The 22,023-nt window shown below is 48.4% G+C and overlaps 8 protein-coding genes across 9 annotated transcripts; 3 read left to right on the top strand and 5 right to left on the bottom strand.

Moving 5' to 3' along the window:
• Positions 1-235: 235 nt before the first annotated feature.
• On the top strand, positions 236-2,356 carry E1B28_001856 (uncharacterized protein). Its single transcript, XM_043147828.1, has 10 exons — positions 236-578; positions 634-697; positions 752-845; positions 936-1,112; positions 1,170-1,188; positions 1,245-1,379; positions 1,448-1,488; positions 1,547-1,593; positions 1,656-2,061; positions 2,129-2,356. The coding sequence occupies exons 1-10, from the start codon at positions 298-300 to the stop codon at positions 2,173-2,175; spliced, it is 1,311 nt and encodes a 436-aa protein (XP_043016542.1). The 5' UTR covers positions 236-297; the 3' UTR covers positions 2,176-2,356.
• Positions 2,357-2,508: 152 nt separating this feature from the next.
• Positions 2,509-4,865, top strand: E1B28_001855 (uncharacterized protein). The gene is made up of 8 exons (XM_043147827.1): positions 2,509-2,613; positions 2,856-3,565; positions 3,631-3,806; positions 3,865-4,072; positions 4,170-4,304; positions 4,374-4,476; positions 4,548-4,748; positions 4,841-4,865. The coding sequence occupies exons 2-8, from the start codon at positions 3,422-3,424 to the stop codon at positions 4,852-4,854; spliced, it is 981 nt and encodes a 326-aa protein (XP_043016541.1). The 5' UTR covers positions 2,509-2,613; positions 2,856-3,421; the 3' UTR covers positions 4,855-4,865.
• A 1,911-nt stretch (positions 4,866-6,776) lies between these two features.
• Positions 6,777-8,107, top strand: E1B28_001854 (uncharacterized protein; the record flags this gene model as incomplete). Its single annotated transcript, XM_043147826.1, has 2 exons — positions 6,777-7,668; positions 7,725-8,107. 2 exons carry the CDS (start codon positions 6,777-6,779, stop codon positions 8,105-8,107), a joined length of 1,275 nt encoding a protein of 424 aa, XP_043016540.1.
• A 519-nt stretch (positions 8,108-8,626) lies between these two features.
• Positions 8,627-8,882, bottom strand: E1B28_001853 (uncharacterized protein; the record flags this gene model as incomplete). Its single annotated transcript, XM_043147825.1, has 2 exons — positions 8,627-8,637; positions 8,696-8,882. 2 exons carry the CDS (start codon positions 8,880-8,882, stop codon positions 8,627-8,629), a joined length of 198 nt encoding a protein of 65 aa, XP_043016539.1.
• A 683-nt stretch (positions 8,883-9,565) lies between these two features.
• On the bottom strand, positions 9,566-10,060 carry E1B28_001852 (uncharacterized protein; the record flags this gene model as incomplete). The annotated part of the gene is made up of 3 exons (XM_043147824.1): positions 9,566-9,646; positions 9,703-9,899; positions 9,952-10,060. 3 exons carry the CDS (start codon positions 10,058-10,060, stop codon positions 9,566-9,568), a joined length of 387 nt encoding a protein of 128 aa, XP_043016538.1.
• A 2,218-nt stretch (positions 10,061-12,278) lies between these two features.
• E1B28_001851 (uncharacterized protein) lies at positions 12,279-12,942 on the bottom strand (the record flags this gene model as incomplete). Its single annotated transcript, XM_043147823.1, has 2 exons — positions 12,279-12,872; positions 12,925-12,942. The coding sequence occupies 2 exons, from the start codon at positions 12,940-12,942 to the stop codon at positions 12,279-12,281; spliced, it is 612 nt and encodes a 203-aa protein (XP_043016537.1).
• Positions 12,943-13,579: 637 nt separating this feature from the next.
• E1B28_001850 (uncharacterized protein) lies at positions 13,580-14,045 on the bottom strand (the record flags this gene model as incomplete). The annotated part of the gene is made up of 2 exons (XM_043147822.1): positions 13,580-13,652; positions 13,711-14,045. 2 exons carry the CDS (start codon positions 14,043-14,045, stop codon positions 13,580-13,582), a joined length of 408 nt encoding a protein of 135 aa, XP_043016536.1.
• An 831-nt stretch (positions 14,046-14,876) lies between these two features.
• Positions 14,877-20,983, bottom strand: E1B28_001849 (uncharacterized protein). 2 transcript variants are annotated; one of them, XM_043147820.1, is made up of 5 exons: positions 20,792-20,983; positions 19,296-20,734; positions 19,070-19,135; positions 16,191-18,832; positions 14,877-16,120 (listed from the first exon to the last, which is right to left on the bottom strand). In XM_043147820.1, the coding sequence occupies exons 2-5, from the start codon at positions 20,731-20,733 to the stop codon at positions 15,290-15,292; spliced, it is 4,977 nt and encodes a 1,658-aa protein (XP_043016534.1). In that variant the 5' UTR covers position 20,734; positions 20,792-20,983; the 3' UTR covers positions 14,877-15,289. The 2 variants fall into 2 exon arrangements, with proteins under 2 accessions (XP_043016534.1, XP_043016535.1); XM_043147821.1 differs by having other exon boundaries at positions 16,191-19,135.
• Between the last annotated feature and the right edge of the window lie 1,040 nt (positions 20,984-22,023).

Here is a 22,023-nt window from a genome sequence, read left to right as displayed (position 1 = left end):
AACAATAAACATAGCACTGCATACTCCTGCGTTTTGGGCTAACCGTCTTTAACGGGCCAGCTTGCCTCGATAGCCCTTGAAGAACTTAGAAGCCCGTGGATCGCCGTGATAGCCGCGAGCCACAATGATTGCGCTGTGGCGGATCATTGTCCGAATTTGGTAGGTAATCTCGTTTTTACCCGTTTCCCCGCCCACAACGTGCGTCACAAGGCCCGAGGGCCCTGAAGCAGGTTGAGGGCCTTAAGGGCCAGGCTGGAGCGCTCCTTCTTGATATCAATCTGCCTCTTTCTTTTCTCCATGTCACAGCTAAGCAGAACGGTTGCAAAACACGAAAAAGAACACGCTGAACTCCTAAAAGCGATCGCTCATACCGAGGATGTCACGGATAGGTTGGCTGCCCACGAGAGAAAGGTAGCCGAGATAGAGGCACAGCTGGAAGAGATTGTGAATTCTGAACCGAAGGGAAAGCCAAGAAGGAAAACCCTGGTCGGGTCTCCACAACCGTCGATTGCGTCCAAGTTTTCTTTCCTGGTAAGGAGGAGTGGGAATAATCTGAGCGAAAGGTGTTTGCAGGATAGGTGAGTGTTTGTCCATTTTTCCACTCGTGGCCATCATAAAGTGACATGCTGCTAGTGAGACAACTCGCAGTGAAAAGCAAATTCGGCTAGGGCAAGCACTGTGCGAGGCCAAATTCGAGGCGCGTTCACCGTTATTCATTAGTCTACGCGTCCCTAACGCAAGAGGATTATAGCAACTTGGATTACAAAAAGAAGTGGACCAGTATCATTTACTGCGTCAACAACTTGACGACCTTTACGATGTAGTATTCAATGGACTTACACCGGGTTAGTATATACTCACTCACCCAATACTCACCCCACCCCCAATATATCTCCAGGCAACGTTTTTTTTTCATTGACACGCATCTCGACCAGGTGTTCCAAATGAAGTCGAGCTCAAACAAAAGGTGGCTGCTGCACAGGCACTTTGCGATCGCGTTAGTACTACGCTCATGGTCGAAAACGAGACGTTCGAATACATCTCCAAAGCTGAGAATGTGATGCGGGAGTGTAGGACTAGACTGAAGGAAGCCTTGGAGTCTGTCGCTATATGTGAGAACACTTCTGTTATTTTGCGAAAGCAGGCCTCTGATTTTGAGTGTTATACAGCGATGTTTGCAGACTGGCGGTAAGGATGGTTTAGATACCTTCAAAATTCAAGGCTGATAGATGAAATCCACCAAGTTCAGGGGAAAGTTACGAAGCTCTGAATCTACAGACCGCTTACGAGCTGGCTCGTCGAGTCCCTTATTTGGTTCGAGAGGCGCAACGACACTCTCCTGATATACGGCCCCTCGAAGAATTGTCAATAACCAATCTGTTCGTCGACCCGCGTAAATTTTTGTTGGCCCTGATTCATCTCGACTTATACTTCGCTTATGTTCCAGAGTACTTTCCAGAGACGAGCAAAGTCGAGATCAATACTATAGTGCGTACTTGACATTGGATGGAACTGTCACGATGCTGACTTTAGTCGCGGTTTTTAGCCTTGATCAGAAATGCCGCTACAGAAGTAAATAGAGCTCATGACCAGGTGGAGCTTCCAGTCCTAGATTCAAAAAGAAAAGGTCTTTTAACAGATTTGACGTTTCAAAGCTCTCAGACGATTGCAAGGCATTTGCAAACCGAGTCACAGTCTCCGAAGCTGTTATCAAAACCGCCCAACAGACGTTGTCAGAGTATCGACGTGAACTCAGAGCCATACGTCAAGAGATATTTGAGAAGGCACGGCAGAATCCGAACTTTGGCGAGACTGTAGACCCTCCTCCTCCGAGCTACGATTTTGATTCAACGACATCCGGTTTCGAGCTCGAGGCGGCCCTTGATATTCCAAGTCCCCTTTACATACCTAATGACCCGATAGGACGACCGATAGATTCTCCTCGTACCGATGCTACCTCTCCGCTCTCCCTCAAAAGAAGTAGCGACGGTAGTGATGGTCCTGCGAGTTTGCCGTCGTCGTCGTCGTCGCCACCGACGAGTGCTCTCACGACGCCAGGTGGTATGTCCCCCTCGTGTTATTCCGTTCCGGTCATGCTCAAATATCGATTTACGATTCTTTTCTTCAGGTCGCCACATTCGACCTCTACCCCAACCTCCTGTATCGTTAAAGTAAAACCATCATTGATGGTTTCGCACTGCCGGTCTCATTTCTGCCCCACTGCTTTGAAACTTCCTACTCGAGCAGTCCTTTACTGCTAGTCCTTTTGCTCGCTTAGTTTACTCAAGTCTTCTATTGTTGTCAGAAGTATATCATCTACGTATGTTGTACAATACCCTTACAAAATGTAACACAGAAGTGATGATGAGATACTATCGCGTTTTGAGACGCGACGGACGTTGCGTCGTCGGCATGATATCACGTGGTGGTGAATTACCTTTTCTGGATGTCTGAGTTTGAAAAAAAAAAACTTGGGTATTTAGCGCCCGACTTTTCACTTCTTATTCTCTTACTCCTTCTTTCTCCTTCTTTCCCTCGGATGGTCGTTTTTGTGGATTTTTTCCTCTTTTCCGTATGTTTGAGGTGATTATTGTGGTAGCGTTCGGATCTCTTGTAAGTCGTCGTTTTTTTTTTCTCTTTCTTTTTTTTCGCTGTTTTCAGGATGACTGTAATTCTCTTCCCCGTCCTACACGACCATGCCGAGGAACAAGAGGTTATCTGTTCGCAACAGATTACGCTCTCTACGGAGAACACAAAGTACTTGCCAGTGCTATTTAGTCTGATCTTTTTTCTTTCTTTCTATTGTTCCTATCATTCATCATTCCATCATGACTAACGCTCTTTTCTTTATGCAGGTCCCATGTACATACCTTTGAACACCAACGTGAGCCCCAAGTTCATCATTCTGTTATTTCCTCATCCCATACCCCACTGGGACCGTACATGATGAAATATTCCGTCACATTCGCAGTTTCCACTCGAGCATCCGTTTAGTACTCCCCCAATGCGGAACGCTTATATTCCCCCTCTGTATACCGTGTTGAACCCAAAATAACATAGTTTTGAGCGTGGGCCGACTCCTCAGGAGTTTTGCGCTGGCGGGAAGCGGGGGTTGATGCGGTGAGGGTAACAGATGACCTTCCTTTGGATGTCTGATTTTTTCCCTTTCATGTGTTATCGCGGGACGTTGTGCTGAAATGCTTCTTTCCTCCAGGTTTCGCCTATAGTAGGGTTTATTATTTGAAGGCTGTAGTCTTGATACTTGTTACTGCAGTAATTACATGATGCTGCTGATATTGATTCACTGATCCGCTTCGCCCTCCCGTATTGTGTGAGCCTGTTCAGACGTGACGACATCCCCTCACTACAAGAAGTGCATATAAAATAGGCAGCCCGTAGAAATTGTTATTCCCGCTCAACAATGGATTCCAATTGCTATAAAGATCTCAAAACTTCTCGCGGCCTAAACTATCATTATTATTTCTCCCCAGCGGCCAGTGGCGATAAACATACCCTCGTCCTTTTACACGGTTTTCCATCTACCTCTTATGATTGGAGACATCAGGTAAGGGCACTCTATTGAACTTCTTTCACCTCGAATGGATACCGATTGTCACTTCACATGCACAGGTGGCGTTCTTCAAGGGAAAAGGTTATGGACTGATCGTCCCTGATATGCTTGGATATGGAGGTACAGCGAAGCCGCTCGACCCAGCAGAGTACAAGCATAGCTTGATCACGAAGGATATCACGGACATCTTGGATGCGGAGAAAGTGGATAAGGCTGTTATCATTGGGCACGACTGGTGAGTTGTCGATCCGATTATTTGAATTTATCGCTCACAAAAGAATATGATTGGGCAGGGGTTCCAGAATCACCTCTCGTCTCGTTAACTACTTTCCCGATCGAGTGATTGCTATTGGACTCTTAGCAGCCGGATACCAAGCCCCAAGTCTTGCATTCGACTTTGAGAAACTCTGCGCGTTTACAAAGGAGAAAGTCGGGTATGAGCTAATAGGGTATTGGGAGTTTTTCGGTCAAGAAGATGCTCCGAAGCTCGTTGAGGATGATGTGAGTTTCCCCCCCTCCGCAAGTATGTCAACGAGATATCTGAGTCACTCATTCCCATGTTGTTTTTTTCCTTTTCGCAATTTACAACTGTGCACAGTTCGACAAGTTCTTCAATCTCACGTTCCCAGAAGATCCGAAACTGTGGATTACTGATTTGGCTCCTCTGGGGACTGCGAGAAAATATATCACCTCGAAGCCGCCCGCGCATCCTCCTTCTTGGTTATCTGCAGAGGTATGTTCGAAATTTTGTCCTTTGCGACACGCGACATGTCAATTCAACCAAAACCCCACTGGCTGTCAGGAAAAACGAATCCAATCCGAAGCTCTCCTCAAGGGCGGTCTAGCCGCTCCGATGTGTTGGTATAGAGTGATGCTCTCTGGTATAGCCACTGAAGACGATAAAGGTTCGTTTTGTATCACGTTCCATTATGATCACAGTTCCCTTCTGTAGCTGACGCGGTTATTCAATATTCAGCTATTCCTGTTGAGAGATACAAAACCGACAAACCCGTCTTTTTGGGCACTGCTCTAGAAGACTACATTTGTATTGCTGCTTTGACTGCCCTTAGCACGAAAGCAGGATGCGCGAATCTCACGGTTAAGGAGTTTCAGACGAATCATTGGGTACAGCTGCAGAAGGCGGATGAGGTGAATACGGAGTTGGAGAATTGGTTGGGTAGGTTGTGAAAGGGCTATTTTTTTTTGAACTAACGATCAAATGAGGAGTATATATATCACGACGCTTCCTCGCTACTCCTTTGTCTGTAGAGCGCTATGATTGAATAGGCCGGCTAGATGGAAACTTCGATGTCAAGGGAACTGGAGGACGCCGGACGTAAAAGCTGTATTGGTGAGATCGGTAGGGACAGCTGACTGAGGATTCAATCTACATTGCTGAACTACGGACTGCAAAGTACCAAAAGACTGCGATAGGACATGTTCTAGTATTGGGTAGGTTCTGCTGATTACTGGAATTCTGTTTCGGTCGGCTATCTCGGTTTTGAACCTAAGGTCATGAGCAGGAGTGGGAGAGTAAATTTTACTTTTTGACTCACTGTTAAAACTTTAGGCTAAAGCCAGCTTGAGTCGAACTTCATGATCCTCCGAGTCAATGACGGCAAAAAGCACACTCCCGCTTCACGTCGTCCTAGTCGCCGAACGACTTGCAATTCTGCAGCATCCACAGGCCTTGATCCCCTTAATTTCGATAAGTAGTACTTATCGTGCCTTGCCGCGTACACATAACTTACTAGATTTCCACCCACTGCGCATTCAGACACCCATGAGTTCCAATAACCTCAGCTGTACGCCGTACGAATAATGCCGGAAACCTGAGCTTAGATTCAATGCTGCATTCAGGAAAAAACGCGACTCGAATCCAAAAGAAAGTGACAGGATACGAGTCAATGTTGCGCAAGATACGCAAACCCGACGGTAATTGATCGATGATCCCCGGAGGTAGGTAACAGAAGTTTGCCTAAAGACAAGGCACTGGTTCCCGAATTGTATTAAACTCTTGGATGTGAACACATCTCGATAGAAATAAAGGAAGAGGACATGGATGCAGGGGGTCACCGGCCTATTCAAGATCGAACACAGCCCGAGGTAAAATTCGTCACTGGTCCAAAGAAAAAGGCACTCCTCGTTCCAACAGGCAAGATCGACTCGTCTGGGCCTTTCTCCACAAAATAGAAAGCCACTCTTTGGAATCCGGGATACCACATTCAGCTTGTGTTAGTCCAATTTGATGAACGGTGCCTTTCGCTATCATGGCATCCCTCGAGAAGCGCGTAGCCTACGCAAGCCAATCTCCGAATCTCGACAAAACAATCAATACACATATAGCCTGCCACTCGACCAGCAAACACCGGGAAAGCTCAAACAGAAATACCGCTCGTAACCTGTGGTGACGCGGATGTCATACTTGGGATTGACCGTGACGTCGATTACGCTGCATGTGCAATCCGTATCCCGAAGCCTGCATAAGCATCCATCTTGATTGAACATCATTTCTACCTCCGGAACTGTGAGTGTTTCGAAGTATCCGCCTTGAAGTCAGCTTTGGATCATGGTTATGGTAGCTTGCTGACCGCCCAACAATTCAGGAACGTATAAAATCCAGAATCCCGAGGAGAGCTACACGAGGTTAAAGGGATGCTGCTAGCAGGTTTCACCAAAAGCAGCATAGAAAACCAGTGTAAAGAGGGCTTCTTGAGATCGTTACTTTGGTGAGCGTTGCCCCTCTAAACCCCCGAACTCGACCCAGATTTGGAAACCTGCTCGAGCGCGGCCCGCAACCCAGAACAGCGATATGAATGTGGAGCCTCTGCCGTCGTTTTCAATTGGAAGGTGGGACAAGACAGAACCTGGCATCTTTGGAATTGGCGGGTAGACGGGTAGTGATAAGAGCGGATTTCAAGGTTTGATGTTTTGACCCTCCGGATGCGCTCACTTGAGTTTGCCGCCCGTGATCCAAGGAGTCCGCAGGAGAAAAGGAAAAGTCAACCTTTCTCCATCCTGCATCACATCGGAACAGTGACCACAAAAAACTAACTCCCGGGTGATACTTGTGCATCAGCCAACGGTATATATAGGGCGCGAGTTGAACCGAAAGGATCATCGTACCAGTAAACGAACTTTCCTCCTTCCTTACTCTAGAGCTTCTTTCACCTTTTTTTACCTACAGCAACTTTCATAATTCAACATGTCCAAGCAAACCTTGACAATGTATAGGGATATCTCACCCCTCCCCCAGCCTCTCAACAAGCCGACTGCTGACTCCAAACACATCCTGGTGGTTGGCGGTGGAGTCATCGGACTCACCACATCTTGGGCTTTACTCGACCGTGGCTACCGTGTCACCGTCCTCGCCAAAGAATGGGCCTCCTACGGCAAAGAACAACGAATTGCATCCCAAATCGCCGGTGCCCTCTGGGAATACCCGCCTGCTGTCTGTGGCCAGCACACCGATAAGATTTCCCTGCAACACAGTAAGAAGTGGTGTATGGCCGCCTACCACATCTGGAACGCCGTAGCATCGGACGAGGAACTTTCGAAGGCGGCTGGTGTGAGGATGATGCCCAGCGCTTTCTACTTCCCGAATCCGGTCGATTCAGATGACTTCCAGAGGGAGAAGATGAACGAAATTGCAGCGAGTGGAGTTGTAGGGTTCAGACGTGGGCAGGAGCTCATTGAGAAGCGCCGCATTGACCCAGAACACGGAGGGGTTGACGCCTACGAGATCATGGCCCCCGTCATCGACACTGACAAGGCTATGGGATGGCTCATGGAGCTCGTCAAAGCAAAGGGCGCGAAGATGATCACGGAAACCATCCATGGTGATCTCCTGAGACAGGAACAACAGCTCCGGGAGAGGTTCCAAGTAGAGGCCATCATCAACTGCACTGGTATCGCTGGTGCTGAAACTGCAGCTGACAAGTCCTGCTACCCCATTCGAGGTGGACTGATTCGTGTCATTAACGACGGGAAAGATTTCCCCAAGGTTGAAGCTGCCTTGACTATCTCTGCCGACGTAGCGACGCATAGCGAAATCGTTTTCATCGTACCAAGAAACGATAACATCCTGCTCATGGGTGGTGAGTGCTTGTTTTTGAGCCTTTTGGATTTCCGAATCTGACAGATCTTCATATAGGTTTCACGGAACCACACAACTGGAGCCTCGACTTGACTCTGGATTCACCTGTGATGCAGCGCATGAAGGCGCGTTGCGAAGCTTTCCTCCCGGAGTTGAAGAATGCCAGACTTGACCCCGACTATCCCATGGCACAGGGTTTGCGTCCTTTCCGTGGCTCCAACATCCGTGTAGAGAGAGAGTTGAGAACTCTAAGCTCTAGTTCACGACCTAGCCGAATCGTCCATTCATACGGGCATGGAGGCGCCGGCTGGAGTTTGTCATTCGGATGTGCAGGAGACGTCCTTCGCCTTCTGGAAGAGGCTCTCCTGGATCTGCAACCACAGGGTACTACGTCGGCTTCACGCCCATCCGTGGTCCAAGAGTTCCAATCAATGTTGTAAACCGAAAACTACTTTCAATTATTCAAGCAATGTACAATACTCATCGTAGATTCTGACTTACCTGCTGTTGTTACGCCATCATGATACTCCAATAATGTCTGTAATGCCCAATCAATATATTTCCTAACGTGTACTCCGCACGACCGGACTGGAAATGAATAGGACGAGCCGCTGTACTCTGAATGTTGAGTAAACGAACGGAAGGTGGTGGTGAGGCTTACTTGGCTACATTTATTGCTGGCGTTTGTATGGCTTGACGATGACTAGAATGAAATACAATTCGAGATAGGGCGAGTGTACCCTACAGCCGAGAGCATGAAGACCTTTAAGCTTAGCAAACGAAGGCGAGATATGAATGTTTTCGATCAGTAAACTGCGCTGAAACTGACAGCTCTTCCAGCTTTCCGTTGCGAAAGAGATCAAGGGATATTGGAGGTAGTTGATTTCCCTCCCGGTTCATGTACAGGGGAGTTTGGTTGCTAGAGGAAGTGAAGCTAGAGCATGGCAGGTCATCTGAAGTCACTTTTCAACTAGGTATCCGAATATAAGTGAGAAAATCGATATTGTAGTTAGAAACATTGTACTCACCGAATGGCCCGAAGAGCTTGCAATGTACAAAGCGCCTCAGGTAGACCTGCCTCCAGTAAGTTACTGCTGCTTCCGTGTCCTTGACTGACACAGGCATTTTCAGTCGTTGGATCTTTCCAGCAGGAACAAGATTATTCCTGAAATCTTTGAGTTTCCTAATTCCTCGTTCCAGAGACTCCTCTCGCATGATGATCTCGACGGTCTGAGTGCTCCGAAAGGCATGTGCTGTCCTATCGCTGATGTTCTTGTTTACTAAGCGAAGGATTTTGAGACCTTTTGAGTCGAGTTGAGAGAAATTTTTTAACAAGTCGTCAGAAACAAAGACATGGCAGCGGGTCAGAACCAAAACTCACCCAATGAATCAGATATAGAATGAGTTCAACGCATAAACTTCCCATGTTATCTAGCGTCGAACCCTTTACGAAAACGTGGTAAAGGCGACGGGAGAGCCAAAGAGCGACCGGGTTTGCACGGGGCATCAACATTTTGGACATAATGATGTGGGAACCACTGAAGAAACATTCACGACAAAATGCGGGTGAGTTCCTCCCTCCACGTCTTCCTTCAACAGTTGCTTTTGATTAGACCGTCGGTTCATGAAGAGGGGTGAATGATAACTGGGAATAGGTATACAGGGGAAGTTCATGCGCAAAGCTTTATACGAGCGCTATGCCAAAATTTTTGGTAAGCCATCTTGTCTCCTGAGTCACTCAGAGGACGTACCATATAGGTTTATGATGGTGAGCACGAGCGTGCAATTTAAGCCTTCGCAACATCATCGCATTCTGTATCCGGACAGTTGAATCGCAGCAAATAAGGGTTTCTTCCATCATTTCTTCCGTCTCGAAGACGATCGACAGCCGTTCATCCTTATAAACCAATTTCATCCGTGTTGTATTCAGAAAACTGCCGATCTTCAGAAACTGTGAGAATGACAGTTGGTTGAGGCTCCTACATTGAAAGGTTTAGAATGAAGATGACAGAACTAGAAGAACCAAATATCCGACCTTACAAAATGTGCAATCCTTCTTCTTGTACAACGCTCGAAGTCGAGGAGCGCATACGTGCCAAGTGTGATGATTACAGGCCAATACAGGATAGTACTTGATTGGCTCTGCGCAGATCCAGAACACCGGTTCTTCTTCTCCCTTTTCTGCCTCTGCATTGGCGATATCCCTGTTCTCCGATGGTACATCTGCTGTCACTGGTGGTGAAATAAATTCCTCGTTGTTCTAAGTTGTTCTTCGACGGAATACCTGCACCCGGATTACTTCCACGCCCTCTGCCTCGATTTCCGCTGCGTCCTCCTCGTCCTTCTCGAGACTGCTTAGTCGTTCCTCGGGTCGTAGCTGTTGTGTTAGACATTGTTGTGAATGTAATTTTCTTTGATGAGTTTCAAAGGCAGAGAGATTCTCGTGGCTCATAGGGCGATTGACGTCGGTACCGATAGATAGATAGATTACACGGCGTGGTCCCTGAATTCGGAACTGCCGGAACTACTAATGCATCCCTAGAGCAATCTCGACACTCTGTGGAGCCAGTAGACTCTAGGGCGATTAGCAGCCTTGTAGTAATACACGATATGAGTGTACATACTGATATACAATGGTTACCCAGTAGTGAATAGTCTAGTTCCCTTTGAGTTGATACGGCGAACGGTATTCGTTACCACGGTCACTATGATTCGTCATCGATGTCGGAGTCAGACGCTCGACGTCTAACTAGCGAGTGCCCGCAGTCGTGAGAGTCTGCCTAGGGGAGACTACGCTCGACGTAAATCTTCCTCAACACCACTCTCTCTGCCATCTTCTTCAAATCACAACTCGTGGTGTTGTATGCGGTCTCGCCAATTCTTCACCACTTTATGAACAAATTTCGCCACTATGGGAACGAGCTGCCAGGAGTAAATGCAATGTTTAAGAAAGTGAAATGCGTCGACTTCTGTCGTGGGGGGTGATGAACGAAATGTCGTTGGCAGGTTGTCGCGAGACGGCCCGATGAATTAATTGGGGGTGTATTTCTCTACACCAACTTGCTACACAACTCCAACGAAGTTTATTTAACCCATTCATTGCTGCCATCTAAGCTGGATTACCTGTCTACCCGTCGAACGAATCATTCCGAACGGGCGCAATCGAATTTCACAACCGGGTTTTCGCTGTTGAAATTATGCAGGAAACACCCAATAGTTCTCTCCATTTACCATACACACGACCTTTCGGCCTATCTTACCGCTTCCCAACGTTTGAAAGATTAAGCTTCAGGCGAATTCAACGATCTTGCGAAGCTTCTGGTCGACCATAAGGCACGCCAGGCTCATAATCGAACGCTCTTCTGTCTAAATGGGTCCTCGCGAAGGAGAGAGATGGAAAAATAACTCGCACGACTCGTTAACTTTGTTGGATGCAAAGGAAGGTTGGGAGATTGAGTGCTGAGCCGCCAATTCGTGGCTGAATTCGTAAACGAGCACGTTGAAGATGAGTAATAATTTCTAGTACTACTGCATAACATATTTACAGATCTTGCCTTTGCAGCGATGCGGAATCAATCTTTCGAGACATCCGAAACTTCCAACCATGAAATCAAATACAACTCGGAGATGCACATTCATGCATTCATCTAAAGTGGCTGATCGTTCCACCGGAATCCTTCTGTGTCCTTGGGGTCGCTGAGCCAACGCTGCCATCACCCACCTACTCTACGAAAGGAGCCTTTGTCAGGAGGGGTTTAACAGCGGGCCGTTCTCATACCTGTCTCCAAAATTGGAGTCCTGGTGTGCAAGAATAAGTGAGCGCGCGTCGAGATCTTATTCATATTTCAATGCACCGACGTAGACCAGTCAACAGAACTTCGGTCAATTGGTAACGGACACGGGTGGAAGAATTTGTGATTCGTGAACTACTTCACTCAAACGGACATTGCCATAGCGACATGATACTATGATTGTTTGATATTCAACTCCACGGGTACTATCGGCGGGAAGGCCTGAAAGACGTCGCACTATCGTGTACAAAGATGTGGGTACAGGTTGACAGGGGGGACGCACCTGGAGCCATGACAGCGACCTCTCTTAGATCTATTAGTCCACGCTCTATCACAATACTGAGAGTGGAAAGGTCAGATCAAGGCCAAGGATAGGATCCGTGGTACGAACCTTTCATTTTTTGGACCTCGTTCCACCTCTCCACGAAATACTGAGCAACGTCAAGAACAGCTCGTCCGGTGAACGTCATGTGAACCCTACTTAGCGTATTCTGAAAATCCATAATCCTCGCAACTTCATAATGTTGACCAGGAAAAAGTGTCTCGTCCCGGTGAGAGGGATGCAAATCAGCCAAAGCGTGGGTGGCCGGTGTGTGTCCCATTGACTGAAGCCTCCTGTCGCAGTGAAGTAGCTGTCTACGGTGAGACCAGAATTTAACAGAGTCTGCTCGACCTAGAAAGCTGTAGATTCTTCGTCTGGCAAACAGAGTCGTGGCAGAAAAAGTCGTTAAAATCATTTAGAATTATGTACATGCTCAGTCGGATAAGCTTGGAAAAGGGATTCTTCGAAGGGCAAGGGATGATGCATTCCATCTCATTCTTACTCCGCCATGCACTGCCAACTCTTGAGAATGACTCTGCTAATGAGCCCATCCAAAGTCTTCTTGAACTCTACCATTTCCCCCACTTCACATGAGGAATTCTCGAAGTGTTGGCATAATGCTCCGAACGTGGCAAACCGTACATCTTCACCCTCTTCTGGACAGAAATAGGGATCCTCTCCACGATGGTGAGAAGCCCTGCGATCGCTAAGAACACCTCCACGATCCTGTCCGCGAGCGGCTTGATCGACATCTACACCTCGAATTCCAGTCTTACAAGTACCGGATTCAAAATGCATAATCAGCGCTGCAGCTGAATATTCCCTCCCACACTCAATGCAAGAACGATGTTTCTTCGACAATTTGTAGTGCGACGCGAGCCCATTCTCGTCAAGAAAGTGTTTCTGGCATAAAACGCATGAGTCGGGAACATCAAAGTGGAAGTGGCTGTTTAGTTCTTTGGCGTCGGAGAAATGCTCGTCGCAAGCTTTGCAGTAAAAGTGATGTGGGGATTGACGGTAGTGTTCGACCAGCCCTTCTCGTGTATTGAAGTTCCTACTAGAACATCCATCGCACTCATAATCTGAATCGTACTGTTGTGCGCTCTGGTGAGGCAGGAAGGGCGGGGAACAGATTGAAACGTACCCCAGAGTATCGGGCCATAATGCGAATGGGGAACGAAAGGCCTAAGCTGAGAACTCACGCTGAGTCGTTCCAGTTTAAATTGTACGAACAGCTGCCCGCGTTACTTAACTTTTCACCGCTTTGTCTATGTAGAATGTTCGATAAGTACATAATACTCTGACATGGCAATGGAAAGGAAGAATCTAACCTCGTGTAATCATTGAGCGTGTACAAGTCACCAGACTACTTACGGCAGGAGTCGTTCGCTTATTGTGCAATGCGAGTGCTCAGTATAAAACATTAGAAACATTGGTCCGGAATGAGTACGAACGCGTAAATCTGGTTCACATACCACATACGTCGTACTTCACCCCGCTGATCAACCTTAGGAAGGTATCGCTGTGATGCAGAAGATGATGTGCTCAAGTACCATCCCGCTGTCTCCTCATTACCTTTCCCCAGGGTCCATTTTTCATTTCCCGATCACAATTGGTGAAGTTCGAACAGATCAGAAAGAACGAACATCAGAATGTTCAAAAAAAATATTGAAATATCGTACAATCAAAATGACCAAATTAACCCCTCCCCACACTGATGAACAATGCCCTCCATTGGCTCGGACGCAGTGTCATCGACCATCATCTTGTGCATCGAGCAAACTGTATAAGGATACGGCCTATACAGTAGCATCGGTACTAGTCTCCGTGGTACTTGCAAGCGAATAGCCGGTTGATTCCGTGGGATTTGCACTGTCGTAGAGGATGAGCACGAAAAGGATCAACATAGAAACCAAGTGGAGTTCCACACCTTCTGAGTCTCACTTCACCAAGATGGACTATCTCAGGAAGGTAGCGCGCAGGTTCACCGTGAGGGTAGGGCTTCACAAGTACAACCTCCATCCGCGGCAACTCAGCCAAATACACGAAAGGAACGAATATCTTCGACGTCTTGAGACCCGAAAAAGGAGGAAAGGTAGTCGAGCAACTCATCGTGAATCGTAGAAGTGGTGATATGCCGGATGTGTACCTTGCGAGTCTGCAGCGTTCCCCAAAAATCGGAGTCGTTATTCCTTTGAAAATCGAATGAAGACAGCGACTGAAGGTGAGCGATAACGTGAGAGAATTCGATAAGCCACGAGCCATGTACAGAGTGATTTCAACTCCAAAGGCTGGGGAAACGATGTAGAAAAGAGGTCTTTAAATCGCAGGTATCCGGTCTTCAATTATGTGCTTGGAGGTGTAAGAGAACAATGTTGCGATTTTGTACGAGGAGCCTGGATAATGACGATATATGGTGGAAGCTGACACGAACACGCTCAAGACTTTGTTCGACTCACGTTGAATCTATAAACACCATCCCGACCCAACTCGCGGGAATATAGTTCGATCGAATTCAGCAGCGGGAACAACGTCGACTCGAGTGCGGCAGGCGGGCAAAGACTGTCTTAAGTCAGCGTACGTCAAGTGTGTCTTGGACACTGGGTCGGAGGTACGATTCGGTAAAGATTGAAAGATTTGAAGCGTTTGGATCATAAAAGACACATTTGACGAGTAAAACCTACAAAGGTCAGAGATCTTAAAAGCCAATGATTTTCGTTTAGTTATCAACAAATGACACCCACCACTATATGCCGCTCTATATCAGGGTTTGATGGATACACAAATGCTGGATCATGAACATCGTTGTTGCATGTGTGTAAAAGGAAGGCCATATTCCAAGCCCTGGTGCTGCGCGCTCTCGGCACGAGGGCAAATAATGGATATCCCTTGGAGAGGTGGAGAGTTTGGGAGGACGTCGAGATAGAATCATTGAGCCATCTCGATGGACCGAGGAAAGACACACCAGGAACGACGAGAGGAGAAGGAAGGATTCAATTATTTAAATATCTGTGCGGTTTTTACACCGGCAGCCGACTGACCGGTCGGCTTTGATGCAAACTGAAGAACGCCGACTAACGAGTTATGCTCGTGATGGTTCTACAGCGTACAGATCAAGGCAGGCTTTAAGTGGTTCTACTGATTATGGGAGGGAGAGTATTATTGATCAAGAATTGATGATATCCAGAACGAGGCAGGAAAAGTTTAAGAAAAAAATTAAGGAAAAAAAGGTGATGTTCTTGCAGTCGCCACACGTAATGTATCAAGGTATCAAGTCCTCGTGCGTCCTTGTTTTCACCCCCTCACTTGAAATAGTCTTCGTCCATGCGAGAGGAGAACTGGAGAGATAAAGAAAAATAAACTTGCGTAGTAATGTGAAGTGCGAGATAGTACAAAAGACGGATATCAAATATGGAATCACAAATCAGAACAGAGAAAAAGACATAAATTACTGTAAGTGAAAAAAGAGACACACCAAAAGAACGCGATCAGATATAGATGGAACGAAGTTACATTCCGGGTTTCCAACTCGATGGGGGCGGTGCTTTACCAGGCCGTGTGCTTCGAGGACTAGCGGGTTGGCTGAGTGTCCGATTTCTACCTCCTGGGCCTCCTTTGGAAAGTGCTGGAGCACTCTTCTGCTGCGGAATCGGCGGAGGGGGCATATTGAAAGCCATGGAGTCTCTCTGCCCGTTGTGGGTGCTCGTTCGATTCCCAGGATTTACCGTACTCTGAGTCCTCATTCTCTCTTGACGACCATACGACGAATCCCCATACACACTGTTGTTACCCCATCCTCCTCCCCCACCATAATCACTTTTAGCACCACTCATGCCGTATGTTTGAACTCTAGGACCAACTTGGGGGAAGATCACAGACCCTGTGGACCAACCATTACCACCACCAAGACCGCCATACACCGAACCTGTAGATCCTCCAAACCCGCCATACATACTCTGGCTACTGCTAAATCCAACCGCTGAACCCCTCTCCCACTCGTCCGCAGCAGCAGCCATAGCTTGTTGAGCCACAGCCATTTGATACGCCTGTTTAGCGTACATCATGGCCTGCTGGTGGGCAGACAAGAATCTTGGATCCGCGGGCGGAGGTACCATGAACTGCGCAGGAGAGAGCTGCATCTGTCCGGCATTCGGAGGGAAGGCACCAGCAGCCGGATTGGCGGGATTCCAACCAAATGTTGCAGGGAAACCACCATTGGGAGGCATCAACGTTGGGTTCATGATGTTCATACGGCTGTTAACGTTAGAAAATTGCCCGATAGGCAGGTCCTCATCGTCGTCTTCTACAATAGGACCGCGGCCATTGATAACGTTGCCCAGCTGAAAAATAATCCACGTCAGATATCGATATCGATAAGAAACTCCAAGGGGAGAAAAAAAACCAAATCACCTCGATAGCAGCCTTCGCTTCACCCCTCCTCCTTTCCTTGCGCTTGCTCTCCTCATCAACCACCTCTCTCCCCTTGCCACTCTTCCCGCTAACAGTGCCTTCACCGTCTTCCTCCTCAAATGCCACACTCCTCTTCCTTCCATGTCCCATTCCCAAACCACTTGCACCTCCACTCCACTCCTTCTGCTTCTGTGGTCGATGTTCATTTCTCTTACTCACGTCATCAAGTCCCCGTATTCCGAGCTCACTTCCATCTCTGGGAGTAACAGGAGCCCGACCACTTGAACCACCTGTAGAAGACGTAGCTGGACTTCCCCGCGACATCGGAGGGATCGCCGAAAACGGTTTCATTGGCGGAGGTCTCTGCAGTTGCTGCTGTCTCGATAACTGGGAGGACGAACTCGAAGGTGAAGGTGACGGTGACGGTTGCACTCGTGCGGGGGGTCGCATCGTCATCTCGCTGACCATGCTAATTGCACCAGCACTTGTCCGTCGAGCATGTTTATTCACTAGATTTGCTTGTAGTTTATCCTTCCCCAGAACTTGACCTTGTCTGTTGGGACCACCATCAACCACATCACCACTACCAGTTCGACTCTCAACGCCGCTGCTTCCTCCTCCGCTAGATGAACTACTGCCACTTGTAGCGGAAGCATTAGATCCAAGTGCAGATGAAGACCTCGAAGTTTGGAGCCCAAATGCGAAACCTCGTCTTTTCTCCTTCTCCTTTTGGCCTTGAACAGGCAAAGGTGCTTTTTGAGACGACGGAGAGGTCGACAGCAACGTCGGCGAATCAGCGGTGGAACGAGGTTGTAAAGACGAAGACCTCGGCGGCAGAGGGATTTGCAACACCTGAGTCGTTGTAGTCATTGTAGTCGTGTTTGTAGTCGTATTTGTAGTGAGAGTCGGAACAGTAGACAATAACGACAAGGATCCGCTTCTCGGCCTTCCTAAAGTAGATGAAGCATTCGCTGTACTGGTTGTAGATGTAGTCGTGGATTCCACATCACCTGCACCACGAGTAGTCCACGTAGAAGCAACAGCAGTCGCAACTCCCTCGACATCCTTCTTTTCCTCTTCCTCCTTCATCTGCGTCTCCGTGGTGGAACTACCCAACGTAACAACCCCACTGACACTGGCAGAACCCCCTTTGTGCTTCGGGCGAGACGTAACACTGAACGCCGGTGTCCTCTCCCTCTCTCTAACCACAACTGGAGCTATCCTATTTGGTGACGGAGGAGGTCTATCTACCGGGACGATACTGGGTATCGGAGGTAGAGTATCACTGGGGCTAGGTGGGAACACGATACTATCGGATTCTTTGTTGTCGAAACTGATGAGGCGGATTCCACCACCGAGAACGGAAGCAAGGTCAATATCCAGTACGCTTGATGCGGACCCGCGACGTGTTTGAGGTTGTTTGGGTTGTTGAACGTTTGCGGGCTGGGGTCTCTTGTATGGTTGGGACGGTTGTGAAGCGGGTTTAGGGGAAGTCGAAGTCGAAGTCGAGGTGGATGCCGCTGCGGGCGAGGAAGGCTCATTTTGGGATACAGGTGACTTCGTGAGCCTTCGTGGTTGAGGGGACGGCGATGGTGATGGTGAGGTTCTCTGCGGTTGTGTTTCTGGTGCTGGAGATCGAGAACGCGGAGGTGCTGCGGGGGCAGTTAACGCTCGCGGCGTCGCGTTTGCAACGGGTCGCAGCTGAGGCGCTCTCAAGGGCTGCTTCCCTTTGATGGTTCCTTCTGTTGTACCATACCGCTCGTCGTCATCTTCCTCCTCTTCCTCCTCTTCTTCATCCTCATCGCTGTCGCTGTCATCAAGAACAGCGGGAGCACGCAGGTGTTGACTCGATCCTGTAGGGACACTAGGAAGAGCCTTCGAATCAGGGGCTGAGTTGAAAACTGAAACCCGACTTCCACTATCATCCCCCAACATCTTACCCTGTATAACGCCCTTCAGCCTCTCCGAAATCACATCCCTCTTCGCTCCCCCACTACTTCCACTAGCCGACACATCGCTCATCCCCGTCTCCTTCTTCTTTGGCATACCTCTCCTCGGTCCCGGTGTATGACTGAATACACTCCCCACAGGTGAACTAGGAGGTGACACAAACTTCTTATTCGCAGGTGCAGTTGTACTGACAATCGACTTGGTCGGTGAACTTGCCCGTGCTTGTGCCTGTCGATTCTTTTCAGGACTTCTCGGGCGTCCCCCACTAACTCCAGAAAGTAACGTATAGCCCTCTGTGAAGCCTTCCTTACTCTTCTCAGGGCCCTTGGTAGCGACACCACTCGATAAGGGAGTCCGATTTGGCCCTGTTAATTTGTTGATGTCGATGAGCGGTGCCGGACGGCGTGAATTGGTTGAGGAACCTTGGGAGCTGACAGAGGTTGCATAGTTCGATGTAGAGGCGGGGGGGTTAGGAGTAGAAGTAGAAGTAGAGTATACAGACATCGATCTTGATCCTTCTTGTTGGCTCGCGTTTAGTGGAGATGTAAACGAAGAGGGTGGTGCTCGACCGCCGTTTAACGACGAATTTGATCGCGATGATAATGCGCTTCCAGGTCGACGGGGAGGAAGTAAAGTTGCAAGTGGTGCATTGTCTTCGTCGGAGTCGTCAGAGTCATTTAAACTTAACGATGCTGGAGGAAACGCGTTTATTAGTGTCGGTATCGAAATGTAATGTGTTGAAGGAGAACATTTGCACACTCCAGGTACGAGTATCAAGGGAAAGAACCCATCACCATCGTTGATGTCAAACATCAGTCAACCACCGACGGGCGACAGCGTGCGACGTGAGCAATGGAGGAAAACGGGATTGAAGAAGATTTTTGACTCGCGCAGGACCGCGTAAGAAGCAGTTATCATAAAAAGCTCACCTCCTCTTGTTTGATGCACCTGAGATAGCAGAGGAACGGCAGGGTTTATTCGTTGGAAAGATGGAGCTGTGGGTGACACATGAGCAAGCGGTGAACGACAAAGGAAGTAGGAAGTAGTTGAGATGGGAAGAACGCAGACATCAGTCGAGAAACATAGCGGTTTGGCGATGATGAAAGGTAAAGGAAGGAGAGAGAAGACCACTAGAAATTATGAGAGTGTACTCACCGCCCGTCGATCCAGATCCATGCCCAAGCTCACTTTTTGTCTTCCCCCATACCCCATGAGGACTCTCACTTCTGTCATTTCTGTGCTCGCTTTCACTCCTTCCTACATGTCCACTTTCACTCTTAGCACCCATGCGGGTTTTATTCGTCACCGTCCGCTTTCTACTCAAACCAGCACCCTCATCATCGGAGTCTTCTTCAGACTCCTCATCCTCGCTGCTCTCCGCCTCACTAGTGAACGTTCGCGAAGCCCTCTTCCCCGCCAAGTTCACTTGACTCTTCGACTTCATTCCCTGTAAAGGTCCTGGGCTTACTCTCCCATCAAACACAGGCGATCCCGCCATACTCCGCCTAGCCTGAGCCTCCCGGAACGCGGCTACACTAATCCTTTGCGTCTGAGAGTCCGTCGAAGAGTTTCGTGGTCGAGCCGTGGGATGATTGAGAGGCGGTGGCGGAATCAACGAAGTAGAAGAACCAGCATCGGCGGTCAGGTGTTGAGAAGAGCGTGATGTAATGTAGGGTGACTGAGAGTTCCCATACGGTGAAGTAGACGATGACGTTGGCTTTGGGCTCGTACCAGGAGATGTGATAGGTGAGGCAGAATGAGAGGGAGAGGGTTGGATGTGGCGGAACGATTTGAGATTGAAGCTTTCCTCTGTCGTCGAGCTGTTGTTGTTTCCTGCGTCGAATTCTTTCCCTTTTCCTTTCATGTTGGCCTTCTTCAGTTGTTCGCTGCTGGCTTTTGACTCTGATTTCGTCCATGAAAATAGAGATGTCTTCTTTTTCGGATTATCTTTCCCAGTTCTCCTCTCCCCACCGTCTGACCCATTCGTGGTAGTCGAGGTGGGAGACAGCGTCAAATCTACATCGTCGAGCAAGGGCTTTGAGGCGGGAAATGTATTGAGAAGCCTCAGTTCAGGCCTTCCGGTGCTGGTATCCGGTAACGATCTAGTCGACGCAAGCACTTGTCCCAGTTTCGGCGGTGCTAGAGTTGGAATTTCAGAGTCTGAAACTGCTTCGGAGGTCGAAAAACGTGAAAATGGTGGAAGGACGGGTGGCGAGAGATCCTGAGCATTTCCAGGAGATTTCATAGACTGTCCAGACCGGTCTTTCTTCCACCCAAACAATCTCAATCTGCTACTCGGCGCTGACTTCGTTGAAGACGAACTATTCGCTATAGAAGGGTATACCAGAGAGGTTTTGTTTGGCGAGGTGGGGGGATATGATTGGTAGGCATGGTTCGGATGTAAGGAACTTCTACCATTGGGCGATGATGGAAAGTTGGCGGCGACATTGACGTATTCGGCTGAACTAGGCGATTCCGGCGTTATTGAGGAGTTGAGGTGCAAGGACGACTGGGACTTGGTCGCAAAGGATTGGCCGTAAGATGGGGGTGAGGACGAGGAGGTTTTCTTGGAAAAAAGGGTACGAAGGGGCATCCTGAGATGATTGTCATTCTCCCCCTCGCTGTGGAGGACGATGACGAAGAGTACTTACTATGCGTTGCTCGTCAACATTAACGACGATTTAGATCCCACACAAGCGCTAGCAAACCTCTGGAAGTAACGAAGCTGAAGCAGCCGTTGAGAAAAAGGGGAGAGACAGGAATATCAAACCGTTACACGCTGGTGGGTGCTTCAGGCGAACGTAAACACGTGGTGAGTTTCCAAAAACGGAAAGTTTTGCATCATCGTCCTTTTTAATCTTTTCCACCTACGGAGTGTTACCGATGACTTCCGACCGGAGGAATCCGCCGAGGTACAAGGAAGTCTTCGCAGAGCATTCTGATTCAGACGCGATAGTAGCTATCGACAACACCAATTAATCAAGATCAATGATATGTCCATCATGTGCCTAACCACATCTCACATCTCGAGCTTTTCGACGCATGCGACACCTTTCGAATGGCGGTCAATGTCTGTTCTTCTTTGAGGGCGCGGGCATCCTGCTGGCGTCGATGGTGTGGTGACTGGGTACACTTTGTGAAGTTTCGGCGAACAGTTTCCACTCGAGGCTTGGTAGAACTCGAAAACGCATATATCAAATTCCTACGGAGAGCTGGAGACAACAGATAGTACGCCGGTTTATGACCTACAAGACCGTAACAGATGGCTATTGTAGGCACCCGTCTAGTCATTGTCTACTGTAGTCCTAACCTCACACCACTAAAAATAGGGCCGGTACACCGTCAAGACCATTCGGAGCTCAAATGGCCTTCATGCAGATATTGAGTGGGGTGATCGAAAGTGAGCAACTGATCCTGGCGGTTTTTCAAGTGTTCAAGTAGAACACCGCGTCCAAGCGCAGCAGCGCTCTGTCGGCCATAGGGAAGCGCTTTTCTGTTCTTCTCGGAGGGGCTCGATTTGTCTACTTACGGTAACTTACAGGTGAAAACTCCCGTCCCCGCCTTAACCTGTCAAATCCTATCAAGCTTGGTCGACCTCGAGAAAACAAGGTTCGACATCAAGTAATCATAATTTCTTGAGTACAATTTAACTCTGATTTGAAATTGCACCCGCATACCCAGTCTCGATACCATTCTTTTGCCCACAGGACGGTCCCCAGAGCCCTGCATAAAAAGACGAACGAAGAGCGATTCCCCTGACGACGAAGCAGATCTACAATAGCAAATTCATAGGCCGCTCGAATGTACTGCCTCATGCTCGGGTTGTACCAGAGCAAATCAAATTGATAGACAAGTTAACGAACTCACGGGCGGCGACTTCCGA

Source organism: Marasmius oreades, chromosome 1 (assembly GCF_018924745.1).
Source record: "Marasmius oreades isolate 03SP1 chromosome 1, whole genome shotgun sequence".
Classification (NCBI taxonomy): Eukaryota; Fungi; Basidiomycota; class Agaricomycetes; order Agaricales; family Marasmiaceae; genus Marasmius; species Marasmius oreades.
This window is presented reverse-complemented; position numbering and strand designations above follow the sequence as displayed.